Genomic DNA, 22,172 nt, shown 5'->3' on the forward strand with positions numbered 1-22,172 from the left:
TTGCAAAATTATTCCCAAGAGTGGCGATCAGATTTTGATCTTTTAGCCCAGAAAAGAGAGTGTGCATAATTTCTATAGCTTGGCGTGCATACAGAAAGAAATCTCGGAGACTCTTCTCTCCTGTAGGGGAGGCAGGTCCTGGTTGTCCCCCTTGGATGCCACATGGCTGAGAACCACACTGAGACTTTCTGGGTGTCCCGTGCCTGCCCTGCTATGTGGTGAATGGGTCCCCAGGATAAAAGGCGGGTCCGAGGAAGCCCCTAATCCCTGGGCGCCTCGGCCCTTGCTGTTTATTTCTTCCTTTTCTTTGCTCTGGGTCATTGTGTCTCCCCAGCTGATGAGCTCCAGATTGAATTGTAGCTGGTAAGCCAGCCCACGGATCAGAGGGTGGGGCGCCGGGGTACTCTGTGAGTTCGTGGCATTATCAGATGCGGGGATATTGCGGAGAACAGTTGTGCACTGGGGAGGCACGTTTTGGCTTTTTCGGAGAAGGAGCAAACGGATACTGCAGTGTTGCCGGCCAGCCTGTTGCTACTGTCTTGAGCAAGCATAACAGCGAGCCGGTTTGGATCTAGAGTCAAGATTAAACGTCATAGAAAACTCAAGCTCCAAAATGTTTTCCTTTGGTCAGCAGAACAGCAGGATGCTGCCGCTGTCTGTGTGTCCTGGCTGACTCTGTGTTTCTGGCCGCCAGCTACAGTTTGCCATTTAGATCCATTTAGCAGAAAAGGATCCCATCTCATAAAAATGCAGGCTGGGCGTGTGCTGGGAGCTCATTCTGAAATATCCTAATCCTTTTTTTGGGAGAGAGGCAGGCGCACAAAATAGGAGATTGTGCAGGCGGATTTACCAGCGTGTTTTCATATGCGTCAGACGCTTGGGAAAGTCTCTTTTATGCCAGGTTGGGTAAGACACAGATTCGTGGGTAGGAAATCAGAGTTTGAAATTAGCTGCTCAGGTCACGTGGTCAGATCGCAATAGAGCAGAAGTTTGTGCTCTGAGGGCAGAGAAGGTCTGCAATCCTTTTCCTCACCCCTGAAGGTGTCCAAACCACCGAGTGAAGAAACACACTTCCTTTGGTTCATCTGACCAAATTATTCTGTCAACTTTTGGCCTGGTTGCCTCAATCTAGCTGCAATCTTCCTGCCTGCTTGAGAGAGAATTTGGTGGGGGAGGCAGGGCAGTGTGTGATGGGTCCCCAGAGTCAGAACATGAACAGACAACAGGGTCCAAATTGAAACCAGAAAGATGATTTCACTCCTGGAACAAGTGATTGTCTTTCCTAGACCATTGATTTTTTCTTCCTTGTTTCATTTTCTAATAGAGTCAATCAGTTGTCTTTTTGTAAAGCTAGAAGATAGAAGTGGACATCTCCTAACAAATTAGAGGCCGTACATGGCTTTCTGTCACTTAGATTCTGAGTGCACGTGTAGCAATGCCTTTAGACCGTGACCGTGACCCGTGATGCAGATGAAATACACCCAGGTGTTAGCGAGTGACCGAGGGATTGCTCCTGATGCTTTGGCCAGAGGCACCCAGACGTTGCTGTTGGCCAGGCCCAGACATCAGGTGGCCTTTTCCAGGCTCTCTTTTATTGGGAGAGCAGCACGTTATGAAGTTGTGGTTTGGCCGTAACTTCCTGCAAAAAAGTAGCATGTGTGATGATGTGATGGCAGAGTCAGGGGCGGAAGGAAAGGGGCATGGAGATGGTGCGATATGACCGGGGGTCAGCTGTAAAATCCTTACAGATGTTTCCTCCTGGGGGTCAAGCTTCGGATGGGCAGCCTCCTACTGTGCTGCTAGTGGCCATTGGGAGGTTCCAACGTGCACTTGAGACCCAGTTAAAAAAGTAAGAAAGATATATGGTGTCCCACGGAACCCAAAGCAGGAATGCAGCTGGGCCTCGGGAAGGTAGGGGAGGTACCAGAATCCCGTCTTTGGGCTGCTTGGCTTAATGTCTCTCTGCACAGCTGCTTCCCTTTTCCGATTCAGGGAGTTGAAAGGTGGCCGCCTCCAGACTCCACTTTGCACGGTGTGGCTCTAGCCTCAGAGGGCTTCATCCCTGTGTTTCCCAGGCTCTGTGTGTGTGGGGGTGGGTAGCGGGGCACACTGAAAGTCCTTTCCCCCAGCGCTGGCTTGTGTCGATTGTAAGTCTGTCTGTGACACCAGCGAGGCTGGTTGGTTGAGCAGAAATGTGAAATCGGGGGCTTGGGGGCAGTTGCAGCTTACGCCAGCCTCAGCATCCAGGGATTTTCTGTACTTGGTGGCACAGTATTGAGAAGATCCTAATAGATCATTCTCTTAAAATTTCTATTTCTGATTATAGCTTATACATTGTATAGTATCTTAGTACATACAGTATTGCATGTGTGCCACTTGTAAATAGATATACACCTATCAGACGATACACACCTCATTTTCTGCAATGTGGGACTTGTCCTTTGTTCACATTACATGTAGGATGTTTACCCACAGTGTCTCTGGGAATATTCAGTGATTCATACAAGGGAACAGCTCCTATCTTGAGAAGCATAAACTGCATATTTTCTTTCTTGACCCTAAAATAAATAAACTTCTTAAAGAGATTTATATCCACAGATCTAGAAGTATCCACAAGCAGAATTTCACAGTGTTGGTAAATGAAGTTCAAACACGTACTGATACCCTCCTATCAGCGTGAAGAGGAAGGTAACCCACGCTGTGGGGTTGTTATCAACGTATCTATACCTATTTACATAAAATTATGTTTTAATATAAAAATTAACCAAAGTTGTTCACTTATAGGAAACAAACTGCCTGTTATTTCACTTTGACACTTCTTAGCTCTGGACTTTTTCCTCCCTAACTTTTCTTTTTTGAAAGAATTCTGTTTTTACTTTGCCCATATTTCTAGTTAAGATAAATTATCTGTACCAACATGAAATAACTCTAACATTTTGTTCAATCTTTTTTAAAATTGCAAATTATTTTATTAGGTTCATGCAGCATATATTTGCATGATAAAAGCATTTTTATTTCTATGAAAACCTGACCAAGTTCTTTTTTTGCTTGGATGTTTTTTCTTCTTTGAGATGTAATTCACATAGAACATTATATTAGTTTCAGGTGTACAACGTAATGATTTGACATTTGTGTATCTTGTGAAATGATCACCACAATAAGTCTAGTTAACATCTATCACCTCACATAGTTACGATCTTTTTTTCTTGTGATGGGAACTTTTAAGGCCTACTCTCTTAGAACTTTTAAATATACAGCACAGTATTGTTAACTCTGGTCCCCAAGCCATCTGCTGCATCCCCAGGACTTGTTTATCTCATAACCGGAAGTTTGTGCCTTTTGACCCCCTTTGCGCGTTTTGCTTTTGAAAGCCCTGCTGGCCCCGCACACTGAGATTCCCTAAGGATTTGTTGACCTGGGACTGGAGATGGTTTCTCCAGTTGGGGAAAGAATGTACGGGGAGGCCGAGGCCTGGAATTGGCCGGACCTCCTTTCTGCCAGCGGTGTGCTCTGACGGGTACTGGGCCTCAAGCTCTCCATCTGCGAAATGGGAATGATGACCTCACAGGGTCACCATGAAGACCGAATGCAGTAATGAATGTGAGTGCTCTGCCAGCTGGAAAGCCTTCAGAACGCAGGTTGAGGTCAAGAAAGGCCATGGCTTCAGTTTCTCCTGAACTGCTGAGCAAGGGCATGTGCCAGAACATCATGGAAAGGGCATCGTGAGGGGCCACGGAAACCCCATGGGCCTGAGCAGTCTTCCCCCGGGATGGGGGCATGTTGTCCTGGGCGTGATGCTCCTTCTGTGTCATGAAGAGGAAACTCCAGACCTTGAGGTCTGGCTCTGGGTCACGTTCCTGGGTGTGTCTCTCCTGCGCTTGCAGGAGAGGATACATCCTGCTGACTCGCCAGCACCCGACACGGGGCCTGCTGTGTCTCAGACGCGGGATGGGTTAGCGAGCGGGAGAGATACGCATCATCACACCTGTCGCAGGGTGGGGACCCGGGTGGTGTTTGTCAGGAGGCACTAGGGTAAAGGATGGAGGTCAAGAGCTCGGGCTTGGGAAGCACAGACTGGGTTCAATCGCTGACCCTTCCTGGGCCTGTTTTCCCAACTGTGATGGGCAATAGTAGTACATCTCTCAGAGATTTGGGCTGAAAATGAACGAGGTGATGCAGGTTAACATGCAGTCTAGCTGAGCAAAACGTCAGCCGTCACCATCACCACCATCACGTGACTAACGTGGTCGGTGTCATTAACAGCTCATGGATCATCGTGATTCGGAACTTGGAAGCCCAGACGCTCCATTTGTCTTGGAGCTTTGCCTGGAGTCTTTGTCTTCTCTTCCCTTTTCCCTGAGTCATCACTTTCGTTGTAATTTTGGCTCAACTGGGCACGTGCACTTACTTATTAGCTCAGGTTCAATGCAGCGCCCTTGATCTTCACCTCTGTCGGCGGGAACATCCTCCTGTATGACAAGGTTTCAGATTAGTTTTCCCTTCTGGGGGTGGGGGGGTGGTGGCGGGTAGTTTTCAGACCAGAGCTGTGCCTCAGCATTAATGACATGGCGTTGGCTCTGCAATTTAGCATCCAGCCAGCAGTGGAGGGCGGATCTGCAGTCATGTGCTTTCCTCTTTGACCTTCAGCTGGTCTTTGGCTGGGGAGCAGTGGGGGACACCGTGCAAGAATCAGAGGGCACATATCCATGGCTTTACTGCTTATTGTCAGCAGTGCACCCACTCAGGCTGTTCCTGGGGAATTCATCCACGTGGTCCATCTTCATCTCCAGCCCCAGAAGCCACACCCGTCTTCTCTCCTTTGGACAATGAAAGTAGGAGGGTGCCCCATCTTTGACCCTGGAGGCTCACCCTGGAGGCTGAGCCCTGCTCAGAGGCTGCCAGGTAGGGGTTCTTCTCGCAGGGGCAGCTGTGATGCAGGCAGCCTTGCGTTTCCTGGACGAATGTCTTAAACTAAGTGTGATAGTTTAGCATTTATTCCCAAAGAGCATAGATTGAAAGTGAGGGGGGTAGTAATTTCCCTCGAGCTGGAAATTCCCACTGCTGCCTTCTATGTGTGTTTTGTAAAGTCTCTGAAATGCTTGCAGAAGTGCCAGCTGACCGAAGGAACTAAGCCATGGGAAAGTCATGCCAGCGTGATAGTTATGGGGATGGCTTTTCTCACACTCTGTAGGCCCAGCCCCACCTCGGACACACTTCCTCCCTTTCATGCAAGTCCCTTTTCTGACACTAGTGTGGGAATCAAGCCTGGGGCTTGATAGAGTTGACTGTCATAGGACGATTCCTCACATGTCATGGGTCAAAAACTATGGTTATTTAATGGGAACAGTGATAGAGTCAGGAAGGTAGGTTAGTTGTGAGCAGAGGCTAGTATCCCCAGCTTATCAGTACCATGCAGGTGTGTTGACTGTTTGCTCTTGTTTGCAGCCGACAAGGGTGCATGTGCATCCTCTGTAATCTAGTGTCGTGATTAAGGATCACAGCAGTTAACTATCTACATCACACAAGATCTCGGCTTGGGGGTCAGCGAAGCATCGAGCGTTAATTCAGATGAGCAAGTGGTCTGAGGATGCCAGCTGTCAGGCTTGTCAGAGTCGGGGTGTAAGAACGGTTCCTTCCTAAAAAGGGGGTGGCACCCTACTCCCTTGAAAAAGCCCTGCCCCTTCCCCTGTAAACTGAAGCATCTGCCTCCCCATCATTAGCCTCCCTCCTCCTCCCTTTGTCTTTACCCTTTAAAATTAAATCCCTCTTGCCAGGTGGGCGAGAAGTCGATCTGTGAATTTAGTTCTCACTCCTTTATTCTTTGGCCACTGAATAAAGCTTGTGCTGTGTCAAAAACAAAAAAACAAAAACAATTCCTTCTGTCCGCCCTGCACAACCCAACGTGAGCACCAGGCGAGCTCTCGATGTGGAGCCTTAGCTCTGACATGATAGACTGGCCACCGTTATCTGTGAAGATGCCCGGCACATAGTAGGTGCTCAGTAAAAACGCAGCCGATGAGCGCAGCCTCCTAAATGCCTCTGTTTCCTGTTTTGGTTTCCTTCCAGTCCTCTTAAAGTTCCACCCCTGGTGGGTATCGTTGGTTCCACTGCCCTTAGGACAAGTCCAGGCTCCAAAGGCTGGTGGAGAAGAGGGGAGGGGAGGAGGGCAAAGCCTCCTCATCTGAGTCCCGGCGCCCTTGGGGTTCACGGCAGCACCTCCCACCTGAAGGGTAAGTTCATGGTGTGGCCGTACCAGCCGATCCTAAGGATGGGCAGAGCACCCTGGATGGTCATTGGGTGCCAGGGCTCTGATGTGTCCGTTTCCAGGACCGTGTCTGCTTCAGGAGCCCATTGGCTGGGGGCAGGGAGCTTGTTGAGAAAGGGGAGGCCAAGTCTCAGTGTTTTATGACCTAACCTGGGGACTGACGTCCATCACTTTTGCCATTTTTCTACTTTTTAGGAGCAAGTCGTTAGGTCCAGGTCACGTACAGGTGACCAAACACCAGGAGTCAGGGATCACTGGGAACCACTTTAGAAGCTGCAATTATGATCATTCTTTATCCTTACTTGCTAGATCTGCAACTCGGGAACAGTGAATATTGAGTGTTTTGTAAGAACACGACAGAATATAACAATAAAATCCCACATTGGTGCCGGGAGCCTATGCAGGCCAGGTGTCCCGTGGAGCCAGTGGGTTCCCCGCCAGGAACAGGGCAGCTCGTGTCTCTGCCGTTTGTCTGGTGACCTGTCTTGCCCAGTCACCAGCTCACACGTGCGTTGCTTGAGAGGAAACAAAGGTGGTAAGAGAACAGTTGGTTCCTTGGGCAGGAAGTGCGATTTAAGTAAAACACTGGGTTAAAAATTTTTTACAACAGTTAAGGTCACACCTTCTAAGACTCAGATACTCTGAAATTTGTGCTTAGCCGCACAGAGTTCGTACATCGGGACAGAGTGCTCTGTGGAAACGCCGAGAAGCAGTGGGAGCTATTATAAGAATAACGGAAGTGAAGGGGTGATGGAACGTGCCCTTCTTCCCCATTTAAGAAGTGTCTTCCTCCTTCTTTTCCTTCTTTAACTTGTCTGAGGAGTCAGGCAGGAGGAGGACTTCTTTCTGAACCAGGGCCAGGAGAGGCATGGGGCCTCTGCTGCTCACCTTTTCTCATGCCCAACACGTGACCTTGGCTTCCCTAGAACTTCTAGGACGTTCCTTTGCCACCAGCAGGGTGGAGAAGCCACCCCCTCTCTGGGGCCAGAGCACTTGATGACTGAAAGATTGCTAGACTTCGGAATCCACCAGATCTGCCAACTCTGGAAGAGCAAGAGGCAAATAAATTTAACAATAGTAGAAAGGGACAGCATTTTTTTTTTTGGCTGCGTTGGGTTTTTGTTGCTGCGTGCAATCTTTCTCTAGTTGCGGCGAGCAGGGGCTACTCTTTGTTGCGGTGCACAGGCTTCTCATTGCGGTGGCTTCTCTTGTTGCGGAGCACAGGCTCTCGGCGCACGGGCTCAATAGTTGTGGCTCACGGGCTTAGTTGCTCCGCGGCATGTGGGATCTTCTTGGACCAGGGATCGAACCCATGTCCCCTGAATTGGCAGGTGGGTTCTTAACCACTGCGCTACCAGGGGAAGTCCAGGACAGCATTTTAAAACAGTATAAATATTTTCTTACTGGGAACAGCTTTTTGGGGGTGGATGGCATCCCAGAAGTGAGATCACTGTGCTTTTTAAACACCCATCCAAGAGTCAGAGAAGATCGGGGGTCATCACCAGACAGGCTGCTCTAATTCCCTTCTCTGGAGGGATGCTTCCAAGACTTAAACTTGACCAGTGATAGGAGGAGACAAGGCGATTTGACTGAAGATCTTTCCACAGGCAATAGAAACAGAACCTGCAGAGAATCTAGATAATGGACTTATCAGACATGGACTTTAAAACGTGTATGTTCGTTATGTTCAAGGAAATAAAAGTCATGATTTCAAGCTTTGGCATGCAATCGAAAACTGTACGATAAAAATTTTATGGTGAAAAAATCCAATAATTGATATCAGGAAATCAATAAATGGGTTCATCATCACATTAGGTACATCTGTAGAAAGAACAGGAAGATAGGTTAGAATAATTCCAAATTGAAACTCAGACAAAAAGATGGAAAATAAAGAAAAGAATATAAAAGACATATGTGGTAGGGGAAGAAAGTTTAATACAGGCACAGTTGGAGTCCCAGAAGGCGAGAAGAGGTATGATAGACCAGAGACGATGCTCGAAGAAGTGACAGTGGACATTTCTCCATAGAAGATGCCTGGCTGGGTGGCAGGAGCTTTAGTCACTGTCCTTATGACTGTTTGGCCCACTCCTGCTCCTATGAAAGGTTGGGATTATTGGCAGTATTACTGGAGTCCAAATGCAGGAGACCGTGTTCCCCAAAGATCTCTTTACTCCTGGGGCGTTCTGCTTGGACTGCACGCCTGGTTCACACTGGCTGAAACCCCCAGGTTGAAAGTAGAATAAATTTTCCTATGGAAACAATAGTATACATGGATGTCGGGGTCTTCTGTTGTAGAGTGCTATAGTACAGGGGCAAGCTTGGGAAATAATCATTTATTTACAGCATTATGTCAACAGAAGAATACACACCTGAGTTTCAAATGATGGGCCAACAAATGCAGTTTGGAACACAGCTGTCAGCCGTCCCGTTGACGTCTTGGGTTGGCCTGTGTGATCTCAGTCACTACGGCTCTGTCTTTGATTCCTTTGAGAGTTTAGGTCTGATGTGTAAGTGATCTGACTGCAGAGATCGGGACTTAATCTTGCCTCCCGTCCTTGTATCTTGCGGACTGCACAGGCACCGGTAAGTCAATGAGGGCACGGACGCACGCCTTCTGGAGAGAGATGCTTTGGCCGGTGGGTATGGGGGAGGGGAAGTCTGAAGGCCGATGACGCCTTTGCTGATTATAGGACTGCAGGCAAGTCACATAAACGTTTAGACCACGGCTTCCTAATGTGGGAAATGTGGACGGTACCTCTGTCCTCTGAAGGGTTGTCGTGAGCACCCAGTGAGAGAAAGGAAGTAGACGTGTGCCTGTGTTCCCTGTTGAACCGTCTAATCATCTCTCTTGGGGCTTTCAGCCTCCTCATTTTTGCTTATTTCTTCATGTTCTCTAGCAGGATTCTTTTACATTTCTCCTGGGCATGTTTTGCACCTCAGACATGGCACCTTATTCCCTCTGTGTGGACCTGAGGTTGTGTTCATATACATCTAGAGGATTGTGGGCGTTTCCAAGCTGTGTTCACTATTGTCCTTGGGACCTCAGTCTAGATGCTTAAATTCATTTACGCTATTTGTATGCTTAAAATTCGGTCTGTAAGCAGTTTTTCCCATGAGAGTAAACGAAGTCTAGTGCCTCCCCACATGGGCGTCGCGTGCAGGGGTCGTGTCCGGTGTCCTGGACAAGGCCTGCACTCCCCTGGGTCAGACTCCACCCTGCTCTCAGCTTCCCTCACTTTTGGGCTCAGAGGATCAAACTGTCAGCCACCCCATGGTTCTGCCTGTTTCTCTCCACCCACGAGACCTGGCTGGCCTCTCTCATCCTCCTAAATTCCTAACTTAACTCCTTCTTGACACGTCAGACACTTAAGGCTTTTTAGAAGTAATGTAACGCTTAAAGTCTAAACACTTAAACAAATGGGTGACTGAGTGAAACAAATAAACAAATAAACGTAAAAATCCTTGCTGTTTGGGTTCTGATTGCCAGACCAGAGACAGATGCTGGAGTTATCATTTCCATAGTTCACATTATGTACAAATAGTATTCTACCTCTTTGATGTTTTGATAGGTCTGAGATGAAAGCTTCACGAGTACCATCTATGCCATAATTTATTTAAAGTTATGTTTTAGGTGATTTCTAATTTTTTATAAAAAATACCTCAGTGAACTTTTTTTGTGCTCATTTTTTTCCCTTCTTTTAACTGCATTCTTAGGAATGGAATTCCTGAGTCTGTAGGTCTTGTTATCGTTTGCAGTTTCCTCTCCATAAGAGGCATGTGGATTTATAATGTTATCAACAGTATCAACATTCCTTATTAGTTTCTCAACCTTACCGCCTGTAAAGATGTCTAGAGCGTCTGTAGAGCAGTGCTGCGTGAGTTTGGAGTGGAGGGGCCGGGAGGAGTGGGTGGAGGGTGGGGGAACCCACCTTGATCGGGCCGTAGTGATTCTCTGCAGAGCTGGGTTGAAAAGGTTCCTAAAATAATGTGTCCTGAGTTGATCTGTGATGTCTTCCATTAGAGCAGGATCACGTAGCGGTGATATAGCTGCCTAGGATTTCCCGTTCTCTATTCTGAGAGGTGGGAACCCTACCTGCAGCCTGTTGCCCTAGTCCAGAAGTGAATTAAGTGACACCTAGAGATTTATGTGGCAGCAGCTGAAAGTTTGTGGTTCGTGATTCCATAATTCCAGATTTACACGTGATTAATAATTGGGACCGTTCAAACAGCAGAGAGTGTCATGGCAGAGTATGTGATTGTTCGCAGAGAATTGTATTATTAGCCCCAAATAATAGCAATAACGTCTATGGGAGGAATATCAGAAGAGGGATCCATTTCCCAGGAAGTAGCAGGAACCGATAGCTCGGCCTCAAAACGGCTCTGGTATCAACCGTACAAGTTAGAATACAAAGAAATTCTGATTATCCCCCAGGGAGGGTTGTACTAAATTTTATTCCTGCTTTGTGCAGTCAGAATTGGTTTTATTCTCGTGGAAGCGACCTAAATGTCCATCGACAGATGAATGGATAAAGAAGATGTGGTATATACCTACTATGGAATATTACTCAGCCATAAGAAGAATGAAATAATGCCGTTTGCAGCAACATGGATGGACCTACAGATTATCATACTAAGTGAAGTAAACCAGTCAGAGAAAGACAAATACATGATGTTGCTTATATGTGGAATCTGAAAAAAAAAAAAGATACAAATGAGCCTATTTACGAAACAGAAATAGAGCCACAGACATAGAAAACAAACTTATGGTTACCAAAAGGGAAAGGTGGGGAGGGATAAATTAGGAGTTTGGAATTAACATATACACACTGCTGTATATAAAATAGATAAACAACAAAGACGTACTGTACAGCACAGGGAACTGTACTCAATATTTTGTAAGAAACTATAAGGGAAAAGAATTTGAACAAGAATATACAGATATAGATATAGATGTGTGTGTATGTCTAACTGAATCACTGTGCTGTACACCTGAAACTAACATGACGTTATAAATCAACTATACTTCAGTTTAAAAAAAAAATTGGTTTTATTCTAATGCCTCCCCGGTAGTTGGCAATATGTCCCCCTTTCATTAAGGCAAAACCCAGCAGACGTATCTTTAGGACATGTGACTCTACTATGGAAGGTAACTCTGGAAAGCAATAGGAAAAGCACTCCTTGTGGGTTCTAGAAATGGACTTTTTTTAAAAGAAATTTACATTTGGCAGGGCAGTTGATTTAACCTGATGAGAGCCTTTAAGGATTTCACCGGGACTCAGAAAATTAGGTTCTGACTCTGCGGCCTGCTGTGTGGCCTCAGCTTCCTCTTGTGCGGAACTAGAGGCTGCACACGGCTGTGACAGTCTCATCTCAGAAAGCGACCGAGCTTCCTTCCATCGGTGTCAAGTCCACCGGACGTAACGGGGCCGTGCAGAGCGAAGAGCAGCCCGGGCCTCGGCCCTTCTCTTTCTCCTCTGCCTCCTTATCCACCCAGGATTTCCTGCTTCAGACCTGTGCCATTTCCTGTGGGATGGTCATGACTCAGGGCGTTTTCCTCCTGTGTGTGTGTGTCACGGTCTGAATGAGGTCCTGCAGGAAAAGGAAGTCACCAAGCTGAGTGATTCATGAGAAGCGCCGGCATCCTGGCTGGCTCCCCTGCCATCCTCAAGCCGGGCCTTCCCCTCGTGGCTGGCGGGGGAACGGCAGGCACGGGAGGGCGAGGTCCCCAGGTCATCACAAAGCCATTGGCCCCGCAAGATGATTTAGGCCGTGCTTTGTAAGAATATTTTCCTTTCGGAGAGAAACTAAAACTTTGCCTATCCTTTTGTCCTGTTATTTCCTTCCTGTCAATTGTATAAGAGAGAGATGTTGGGAGTTAAAATTGTAAAAAGAAAAGGAACACTGAGTGTATTTGGTGGAAGAATCAACTTCAATCTAAATTTGAGCAGGCTGGCTGCTTTAACTGTGCAGGACCAGGGGTATTTTAGCTTGAGTTACCCAGAGAAGATGATGAATAGAGATGAATAATTTGGAATTTTGGCTTTGGAATATTTCATCTCTAAGGGGATTTTAAGGGTTGGCCTCGCAGGACCCTTGGGCTGTTTGGAGGATTTGGAGCCAGTTTTGAGCTGAGCCCTTGGGTAGAGCAAATGGATGGACTCCAAAACATGCCCCCGGAGCAGAATCCTGACCCCAAGGATGCACGTCGGGCTGGAGCCCTGGAGCCCTGGAGCCAGCCCCTCCCTTAGAGGGCGAGCGCCCTGCTGCTGGGGGGAGGCTGTCAAGGGGCCGCCGTCGTCCCAGCTGGGAAGGAGGGCGGCCTGGGTGGCGGCCCAGTTCTTCCGTGTCCAGTGTCTCCGGGGCTGCGAGGACTGCAGGATGGCAAGGGTCTGCTCATCCACGGGGGCTTTAAGAGCAGCTGAGATAGGAAGGAGGGCCTTGTGGTTTGGGGGGAGTGAGGAATGTTAGCTGTAATCCCTCCCGAAGGTGCAGCTCAGAAATAGCAGCGGCGTTGATTTGGAGTCTGAGGAGCTGGTGTTTCCATTCTGTTCTCACCTCTCTGAACTCCGCACATCGATCCCCACACTGCAGAGAGACAGTGCTTGGTGCGGTTCCCCTGGGGCTCAGGACCAGCGCAGGCCGCGTGCACCGGGAGGTGACACCTTCTGGACACTGATTTTCTGATGAGGATCCTGAGCGCACAGCCCTCTCGCCCCATTTGCTGGAATGGTCCCCTGAATGTAGGAACGAGAGGACGTGCCCGTAATTCAGATGGGCAGTGGTGTTTCAAATCTCATTTCATATTTCAGTGTCTAGAGAAAAACACCTTTTTCTGAGTTGCAGAGTTTTCTCCTTGATCTGTAGGCTTTTAACGTTACACTTTGAAGAGAAGTGTATCTGTATTTTTTTTTCCTTCTTGGACTAAATGTGTCTCGTTTCCCTTTCACTATCCATCTCAAGTCTCCGTGATGCCCTCAGAGCAGGGCGACAGGACTTTTCCGCGCGCCCTGCGGCCGCTCTCAAAGCACAGCTGCTGGCAGCTGGGGCAGTTGCTTTGTTCTCCTTCCCCTGCTTTCTGGGCAATCTCTCGACTTCACCTTGTAACGCTTCCTTTGAAATTTCCACTTCTACCATCGTATTTTTAATTTCTGAGGGGTCCCTCTTAACTTTCTGAATGATCTTCTAAAATTGCATCCTGCTCTTTTTTTGTGGGTATAAATGTCTGGTATTTCTTAGCTGAGCCTTTCTTTTTAAAAGATTAAAATGCATCCCCAAAGCTCTGTTTGCACGGGGGGGGGGGCTTGTGGGCGGGTGCACACGTGGCCTGTAGTTGGGGGACGCCACATTTCAGGGTCTGCAGGGTTTTCCTCTTGCCCAGAGGGGCACCCTCGCCTCTTCCATCTGGGGTCCCACAGGCCAGGGCAGTAGCCCCGGGGCCCCCTGAGCTGCGTGTGAAGCCCCGAGCCAGCCGGTGGCTGATACACAGTTCCTGGGTCCTTGTGGAATGTCCCTCCTCTGGTTACGTGCCTGGGGCGCCCAGGGTGTGATTTTGTGCAGCTTTTCACCTGATTCTGGTTCCAGCGTTGCCCTCCAGCTCGTGATACCTTCAGGGAATGTGGGTGTGGAATGACTTGCTCTCCTCCCTGCAGGCCCTTTGGCTCCAGTGACACCCCCTCCCCCAACACTGCTTCTCTCTGTCATCACTGGTCTGATGGTTGTCTCTTCTCCCATCTCTTTGACCTTGTGAATTTGTGTTTTGTATTCCTTGAACCATTTGACCAAGGGTTTTGGAAGGGACTGCAGAAAAACCGCATGTGTCCTAGTTCCAGTGTGTAACTGGACCCCTATCCTAATCAGCTTTAAAGAATTATTTAACAGAGAAAGAGCTGAGATGCAACCTTTATATAATTGAGCAAAACTGGAGGTTCTTATGCAGCCATCAGATTCTAGAGAGAAAATGTTAGAAATGCAATAATTAGAATTCATCATTTTTATAGGGCGATACCTAGAAAAATAGATTACATCTTTTTAGAGTGCTAAAGTTTTGAACGAAATCAATTCTGTTTCTAGCAAAACAATGTGATGCATTGCCATATGTCTTAGACCCCTCCAAAAATTTCCAAATTTCTGGAAATAAATGTACTGTGAACATGCCAGTTCTAGGTTAGTTATTGTATATAGATGGGACATGTTTCTTAAACTTATTTTTACCATACTTCTTTCCATTTTATGAAAGCAGTACGATTTCATTGTTGAAAATGCTGGTATGAAATAGAGGAAAATATCCCCCTTCCCACCAACTGGAAGTAAGCTCCCGTGTCCTGGGTTCTGTTTAGACTCGGTCAGAATCGGCAGCCTTGATCCTCACGGCTGTGTTCTCTTCCTCTTCCAGGACACCGGTGTCGGGAAATCGAGCATCGTGTGTCGCTTTGTCCAGGATCACTTTGACCACAACATCAGCCCAACCATTGGGTGAGTTCTCGTCTTTTCTTCTAATTCACCTTTCCTCCTTTCTAAGCACTCAGAGAGGTCATTCTGTGTCTGAGCCTTCACGTGGTTTTCTCCCAGCCAGTGAGAACCAATCCCAACTGTAAAGACCTGGACAGAAACTCAGGGACTTCTAGGCAGTGTGTCCGCTCTTACTGCCCCTGTCAGTCCCCTCCATCCCCCTAACCAGCCTCCTCACACTGCAGCCTAAGGCCATTTCCTTGATCTCCAAGAGCGTCATTCTGCAAATCATGCTGGCTTTATTTCCAGATGGAAGTCGAGACTTGGGGCAAATCCCTGAGGGTTCTGCTTTGACTCGCCTGCCGGGGAAACCGGGAACGCATCCACTCACAGCAGAGCTGTCTGTGCAGCCTGTGGGCAGATTGATTTTCCTTTCCTGGCTTAATCCAATGTCAGCATCTCCTTTCTAATGCTTGGAAGGGGAGGGGAGGATTGCTCACCCCAGACCCCGACCTTGGAACGTAGGAGCATTTTCCTGTTGCATTTTCCCCCTTCCTACGGATGCCTTTGCCAGATGCGCTTTTGCTGTGCTGTTTTGCAGGTGCCTGATATTTCACTGTCTTAGAACTTGGCCTGGCTTATTTTTCTCTCTGAAGACAGCATGCTCTCTGCAGAGAGCAAGGTTTGGTCTTCCTCAGCAGAGAAACAATGTGTGTATAAATTTTGGGAACCGGGTAGGATTGATGAGGACAGGGCGATGGTCTCCATCAGCCGTAAGTGGAGAAAATTTATGGCGGGGCACACAGCAAGCTTCTGACTCACAGCAAGTGAGTCCTCTGGGAGTCCAGCTCCCTCCCACTGTGATCACTGCCACTGGGGAAAGACCGAAGGCTGTGAAAGGGCAGCGTTTCAGCAGTGAAAGTTCATCCTTATCGTCCTGTGACTCATAAGAAACCCTGGCTGCTGTTCAGGCAGATTGTCGGCATCCTGAACAGACATGTGTGTGCACCTCCCTTTCTATTTCGACCTTTACAAGGAAACTGTGGTAACTTCTCTGCTAGATTTTGCTTCCCTCAGGGAACGAAGTCAGTTCAGCATTGCTCACCCCCATCGCTCGAGAAGGCAACTAGAGGGAAGAGAAGATGCCTGAGAGTCTGAAGTCATAAGCTAGCAAGGAGGCTGAAAAAAACCCCCAAACAACCAAAAGAGCAATGGTTGTCAGTCTTCATTTCAAATAGTGATAGTCTTTCTCCTAAAGGCAGGAAATCAGGAACAGAGAGGGGTGTGTGCATGTGTGCATGCACGCGCACGCGTGTGTGTGTAGTGCGTCTGCACATATAGGTATATACATACATATATATATGATACTCATTACTACTATGACTAGAGCTGTTCCTCACGGGCTTACTGTGTACCAAGGGGGGATTTCACAGCTATCATTTCCTCGTTTGACCCTACAACAGCCCGTAGATCATGCAGAATAGATTTGGGACCTGTTTCACAGGTGAGCAAACTGAGGGACTTTGTGAGCCCCCATTCCGCAGGCTGGCGGCGGGGCCTCTGCATTCTCTCCTGACTGTGTCATCAGATTCTTCTTTGACCAGGGTCAAGGCCGTCTCTCTGGTCTCAGATTTACCCCCCTCTTATCTGTAAAGTGAATGGGTTGGCCTGGATTTTTTTTTTTTTCCCAGTTAGTAAAGTCTAAGATTTTAAAGGCACAAACTTAGTTTCCTAAGCCTGAGAACTTTTTAAGGGCAGAGTTGCTGTATTATTCATCCCATTGCCTAGAATATATTGAAAAATGCATGAAAATCTGCTTACATCAAAGTAGAAATGAAAACAAAAATAAGTACCAAGACAAAATATTGATATAGCTGTCCACATAAAATTTAAAAAAGCGTTTTTGGAAAAAAATCCATAAACCAAGTTAAAGGGCAAAGATTTAACTGGAAAAATATTTTTAAAAATATACTGTTATACTCAAAAACAGTATTTTTGAGTAAAATACTCAAAAAGTACATAAGAAAGGGATGAACATCCCAACTGAAAAGTGGGCAAAGGTCATGAACTAAAGATTCACAAAAGCAAAACAAGTGAACAGTAAACACTAAAATGATGTCCAGACTTATGATAACCATAACAAAAACAGGAATGAGATACCATTTTCTGTGTGTCATCCTGAAAGATTTGAAAGATTCTTGGTTGGGGAAAAGGTCATCTCATACGCTGCGGTGGGCATATAGGTTGGTACAACCCACCGTTTGGTGAACATAGCAACGTGGAGAATATATGCTTCTAAGAATTAAGTCCAAAGAATAGTTGTACAAGGACACAAAGATTCAGGTACAACGATATTCATGTAACTACTGTCATAATAGTGAAAAATAGGTGATGAAGATGAACTTACATCCATAACATGGTGTGTAATATGCAGTCCCTTTAGATAATGATGTTGATCTATATTCATAGAAATAGAAAGATGTCCACAATATATAAAGTGGAGGAAAAACAAAATTTATGTATCATCAATTTGGGGGTAAAAGTTGTGTAAAGATCATTTGGAAGGACATATACCGACTTATTAGCAGTGATTGTGGCTAGGTAGTGAAATTACAGTTGATTTTACTTTCCTGCTTTATTTTCGTTTCTTGAATTTCTTTTTTTTGAAATACTTATATTGCTTTTATAATGAGAAAAGTAATAAAGATATTTTTATTTTTGGAATATATTTGCTCTGACCGGTAATCCTGGGATGTATAGTTTAAGAACTCTTAAAGAAATGAAACGTCATGGGGCAGATGCGATATTGATCATATTAGGTCATATCACTTAGAAAAATACTTAGAATTTCCATTTAGTGCAATTGTATGTTGATACTTAGAACTATTAACCTTGGTGTGTGTGTCTGTTGTGGGAACAGTATGGGAATTGAAGGGCCGAATCCCTTTCTCCCTGGGACTTCTGTAGTTTGCCTCTTAGTCTTGGGGAAAAGGAGTAGAAATTGAGGAAATATTACCGGGATGAGTGCTGAGTGGTTGGTTGCAGGGCTGGACTCTGCATTGGACCAGGAGGGCCTGCGGGGTCCATGAAAGTGAGAGGCGCCCTGACACGTTTCCCCTGCAGACTCCGGTGTGCATCTCCTAAGAAGAACATGAGGAGGACACCATTATTGTAGCTAGAAAGTTAGTTCGATTCAATGATACTATCTGACATATAGTCTAAATTTAAATTTCTCCAATTGTCCTCCAAATGTTTTTCGAAGCGCTTTCCCTCCTAATCCAGGGTCTCCAGGTTCCAGTCAAGGCCCACACAGTGCATTTGGTTGTTTTGTCTCTTTCTCTTAATCTAGAACAATTCCCCTGCCTTTTGTTTTGTTTGCTTTTCATGACACTGACTTATTCCGAGCATTCAGGCTGTTGTCTGGTAGAATCTTCCCCATTCCGGATTTGCCCGATTGCTTCCTCATGATTAAATTCAGATTAAACATTTTTGCCCGGAATGCTGCACAGGTGATGCGTGTACTAATCCCATCACATCAGGAGGCTCCTCATGTCTGGCTGTCACAGGATTGGAGAGGCTTGCTAGTTTTTAATGAATGGGAAGCTTTATCCGGTACAAGGATTTTTACATCTTTCATGAGCACAAAGAAAAAGCTTTAAGAGGAACTATGCAAAAAAGAAAACAGCAAGTGTTTCATTATCTACTGAGAATTTCAAATCCTTCCTTTTTCTTGGAGAAAACAAATTTTTGTTAAGCTACCCATCTTTATCCCTGCACTTAGGCAAGCAGGATGGGAATGAGATACAGTATTCTAATCGTTGCTACCAGTGCTGGATTCATAGAGCAGGGAGTATGCGCCACTGTTTGCACCTCTGCAGGGCCCACCCACACTGTCAAATGCCCGAATACCAGCTGCTCTTTCACTCTTCATTGTGGTGATAATATGTTTTTAAAATCTAAGGTTTTATTTTCTTTCCTGATTTCAGGCATAATATCTTAGAACAATTGAAGATAAATGTTTTGGAAACAGTGTTTTGAATGCATTCTTTGCCTTCTCCCCCGCTAAAGCCCCCCGTTGGACTAACAGAAAATGCAGAATATTTTTTTTGGTGACAGGACCCCACAGCCATTCTTTCCTCTCCGTGACCCCTGAGAGGAGAGCTTCTGGAGTCCAGCAGAGGCTCCACCTTCACTTGTTGGAAACAGGAGTCTTCGTGAAGGTTGTAGGGGCGATCGGTAACGTGGCGATGTCGGTTTTCTTTTTCAGGGCATCTTTTATGACCAAAACAGTGCCTTGTGGAAATGAACTTCATAAGTTCCTCATCTGGGACACTGCTGGTCAGGAACGGGTAAGAACGTGCTGGCTTTCTAGGGAAAATCCTGGGGGGAAAAAATGCCAGCGACCAACGGTTTCTTTTTTTTGGTAAGACTATTGGTTGCTAGTGATAGAAACCCAGCTTGAAATAATTTAAGCAAAAAAGGAAATGTACTCTTCAGCTATGAGAAAAAGAAGGGGGCAAAATCACCTTAGGGTGGGGCTGAGTTCCATTCCTGCCAACGTGCTGTCCAGGGCATCTGTCTCTATTCGGTTTTCTTGGCTTACTTACCTTTATTTTATTTATTTGTTTTTATTTATTTTATTTTTTAATTAAAATTTTTTTTTTATTTTTGGCTGCATTGGGTCTTCATTGCTGCGTGCGGGCTTTCTCTAGTGGCGAGCAGGGGCTACTCTTCATTGCGGTGCGAGAGCTTCTCGTTGCAGTGGCTTCTCTTGCTGCAGAGCACGGGCTCTAGGTGCGCGGGCTTCAGTAGTTGTGGCACGTGGGCTCAGTAGTTGTGGCTCGCGGGCTCTAGAGCACAGGCTCAGTAGTTGTGGTGCAGGGGCTTCGTTGCTCTGCGGCATGTGGGATCTCCCTGGACCAGGGCTCGAACCCATGTCCCCTGCATTGGCAGATGGATTCTTAACCACTGTGCCACCAGGGAAGTCCTTGGCTTGCTTACCTTTAAATTGACTTCATTTTTAGGCTGACCCACCAGCTTCCCTTCCACGAGGGTGGCAAGGAGGCCTCATCAGCACCCCCAGGAAGCAGGCACCTCTTCCCAGACCTGCCCCTGGGGCCCTCCTCCACCTGGTCTGAGTCATGTGCTCGGGGGCTGTGGCGCCCCTGCTGGTGGGGCCAGTCAGTACACTTATCCCTGGAGGTGAGGGCTACGCTCAGCTGCGCCTGAACCCTGCTGGCTGGGAGCCGGATGGGCTTTGTTCCCTGAGGAAAGTCTGGGTTCTCTTGCTTGGAAACAGGGCAATGGACATTGGGTTACCAGAAACAGCAGATGACTGCTTTCTTATTCCTGATTCTTTTTCTTTGCTGAAGATATTTATGGAGAAGATTACTCAAGAACCTCACATCTTTAGATTTTAAAAAGTGAAATAACAAACACCAGCAGACTGTCTAGAACAGAAAATGTGTGTAGTAAGTGGAGTGTATGTTATCAAAGTTGAGAGGGGTGGCCAGGAGAAGTGAACACAGCGGTAACCAATACTTTGTCTTCAACGAGAGCTTTCAGCCTGATCAAAACTTTCGCCAGAGCTTGTAATCGTGGAGTGACAGGTTGAACTTCCTCTGATCTGGTTCCAGCTCAGACGTCACCTTCTCTGCCCACCCCGCCTAGAATGTCAGCACTTCCTCCCCGCCCTCCCCACCCCATTTTTCTCCATAGCCCTTACCAGCCTCTAATACACCACTGAATTCACTTACCTGTTCTGTGGACCGTCTCCCTCTCAAAGAAAGAGAATCCAGGGTTCAGGATAATCCATCATTTTTCATCATCAGCTCCTAACAAATCAAGTGTGTGTTTATATAATTCTCATTTTCTATAAATCCACTCTTAAAATGAACATTCCAGCGTTTGTAGATTAAGGCGTTTCAGAGATTTCCTTTTCTTTAATTGGGACGAATCTTCTGTCCTACAAATGCTAACCTCATTAGAATGTCTTCTGTTTCTCTGCGGAATTGAGAGTGCAGATTTGCACATATGAAGCTGCTGCCTGGGGCCTCTCTTTCTCTCTGCGTTCTGAAGTGAGGGGGATGGATTCCAGGGGAAATGTCTTCTTAGGGACCTCTTCTGCATGTACTTGTGTGTTCTCTGTAGTGGATCTGCTAGTTTTTTGTCTTGGGAGTTTGAGGGGTTGTTCTTTAAACTTAAGCAGTGAGATTTCCTTGCTCTCCTTTTTACTTTTGCCCATGAAATAGTTGCTTTTGCAGCTGCTTTTAATGAGTGTAATAAGTCAATTTTACATAGCACTGCGGCTTCTACCGCCGGCTGCCGTGTCCTGAAGGCTTGCTGTGCTCCAGCCCTGTGCTGAGTGCCTTCTGTGCACCAATGCATTTAGCCTGCTCACAGCACTCTGAGCTGGGGACTGTCTTTATCTCCATTTACAGGGGAGGTCACCCCGGCACAGAGAGGTTAAGTAACTTGCTCAAGACCACACAGCTAATAAGGTATAAAGCTGAAATTTGAATCCAGCAGTCTGGGTCCTGTGCTTTATAGTTCTGTTATGATAGAAAAATCACAAAAAACCATACAGTTGAAAGTAAAATTATCCAAAATCCCAACCCCCAGATATTTCCACTGTTGACATTAGGTGACCATCCTTCAGATAGCTCACTGTGTGTGCTGATAATTTCATATCAATGGGATCATGAGTCTTTATAATCTGCCGTTTTCACTTGATAATAGTGTCCTTAAAGGGAGATTTCTGTATAATCTAAACAGGACATTTGACATTTACGTACTTATTCCAATAAAATATTCAAGGGGTCGATTGCTTTTGATGAAATTTGGCTCTAAAGTGACTATTTTAGTTTGGAGTCTGGCCCACTTAGCATCTCAAAGCAACACAGCAATAAAATTTTTTTCATATGACTATCTTTAATTCTTCTAATTGCTTTTCTAAAATTTGACTCTTAGAAGTTATAGACACCTGTGACTATATTACTGTGCCTATAATTTGAAAAGTGTTAGCCTTGTAAGTGCAAGGCACAACTCCGTACTAGTGATTCTCTTTATACTTCAGGGAAGAGGGATGGGGTTTGGGTGGTAACTTCAGGTGAATCCAGTTTGTGGAGAGCACGTGAGCCGTATCCACCCAGCCTCGTGGTTGTCCGATCCCTCTGACCCTCGAAGGGCTGGTGTGTGACTCCCGGCTGACCTTGTCTGTGGTCCCCCTGTGCGGTCCCCCGTCCCTCCAGGATGGCAGTCTTTCAGCCGTTTTGGCAGCTCGTTGCGGGACTTAATCGTGCTCGTAATGATGTGGCCTCATGTTTGAGCTAAAAATAAATTCCCTGCTGTTGCTGGTGCGGTGCTGTTGGTTCTCTCATTAATTGTTGGAGTCCAGTGCGTTTTATTTTCCCTCCTTATCTTCGTAGAAATCTGCTGCTGTTCTCCTTAGTTTTCACAA

General features: G+C 46.4%; 1 protein-coding gene across 1 annotated transcript in view; it reads left to right on the forward strand.

Annotated features, from left to right (window-relative positions):
- RAB31 (RAB31, member RAS oncogene family) overlaps positions 1-22,172 on the forward strand; it is a 110,238-nt gene that overhangs the window by 25,163 nt on the left and 62,903 nt on the right. Inside the window, exons 2-3 of the mRNA XM_082418743.1 lie at positions 14,658-14,737; positions 18,981-19,062. Of these exons, the coding sequence (XP_082274869.1) occupies positions 14,658-14,737; positions 18,981-19,062 (162 nt within the window). The remainder of the gene's footprint in view (positions 1-14,657; positions 14,738-18,980; positions 19,063-22,172) is intronic.

The sequence above is a fragment of the Balaenoptera physalus genome (assembly GCF_965194825.1).
Source record: "Balaenoptera physalus genome assembly, chromosome: 12".
NCBI lineage: Eukaryota > Metazoa > Chordata > Mammalia > Artiodactyla > Balaenopteridae > Balaenoptera > Balaenoptera physalus.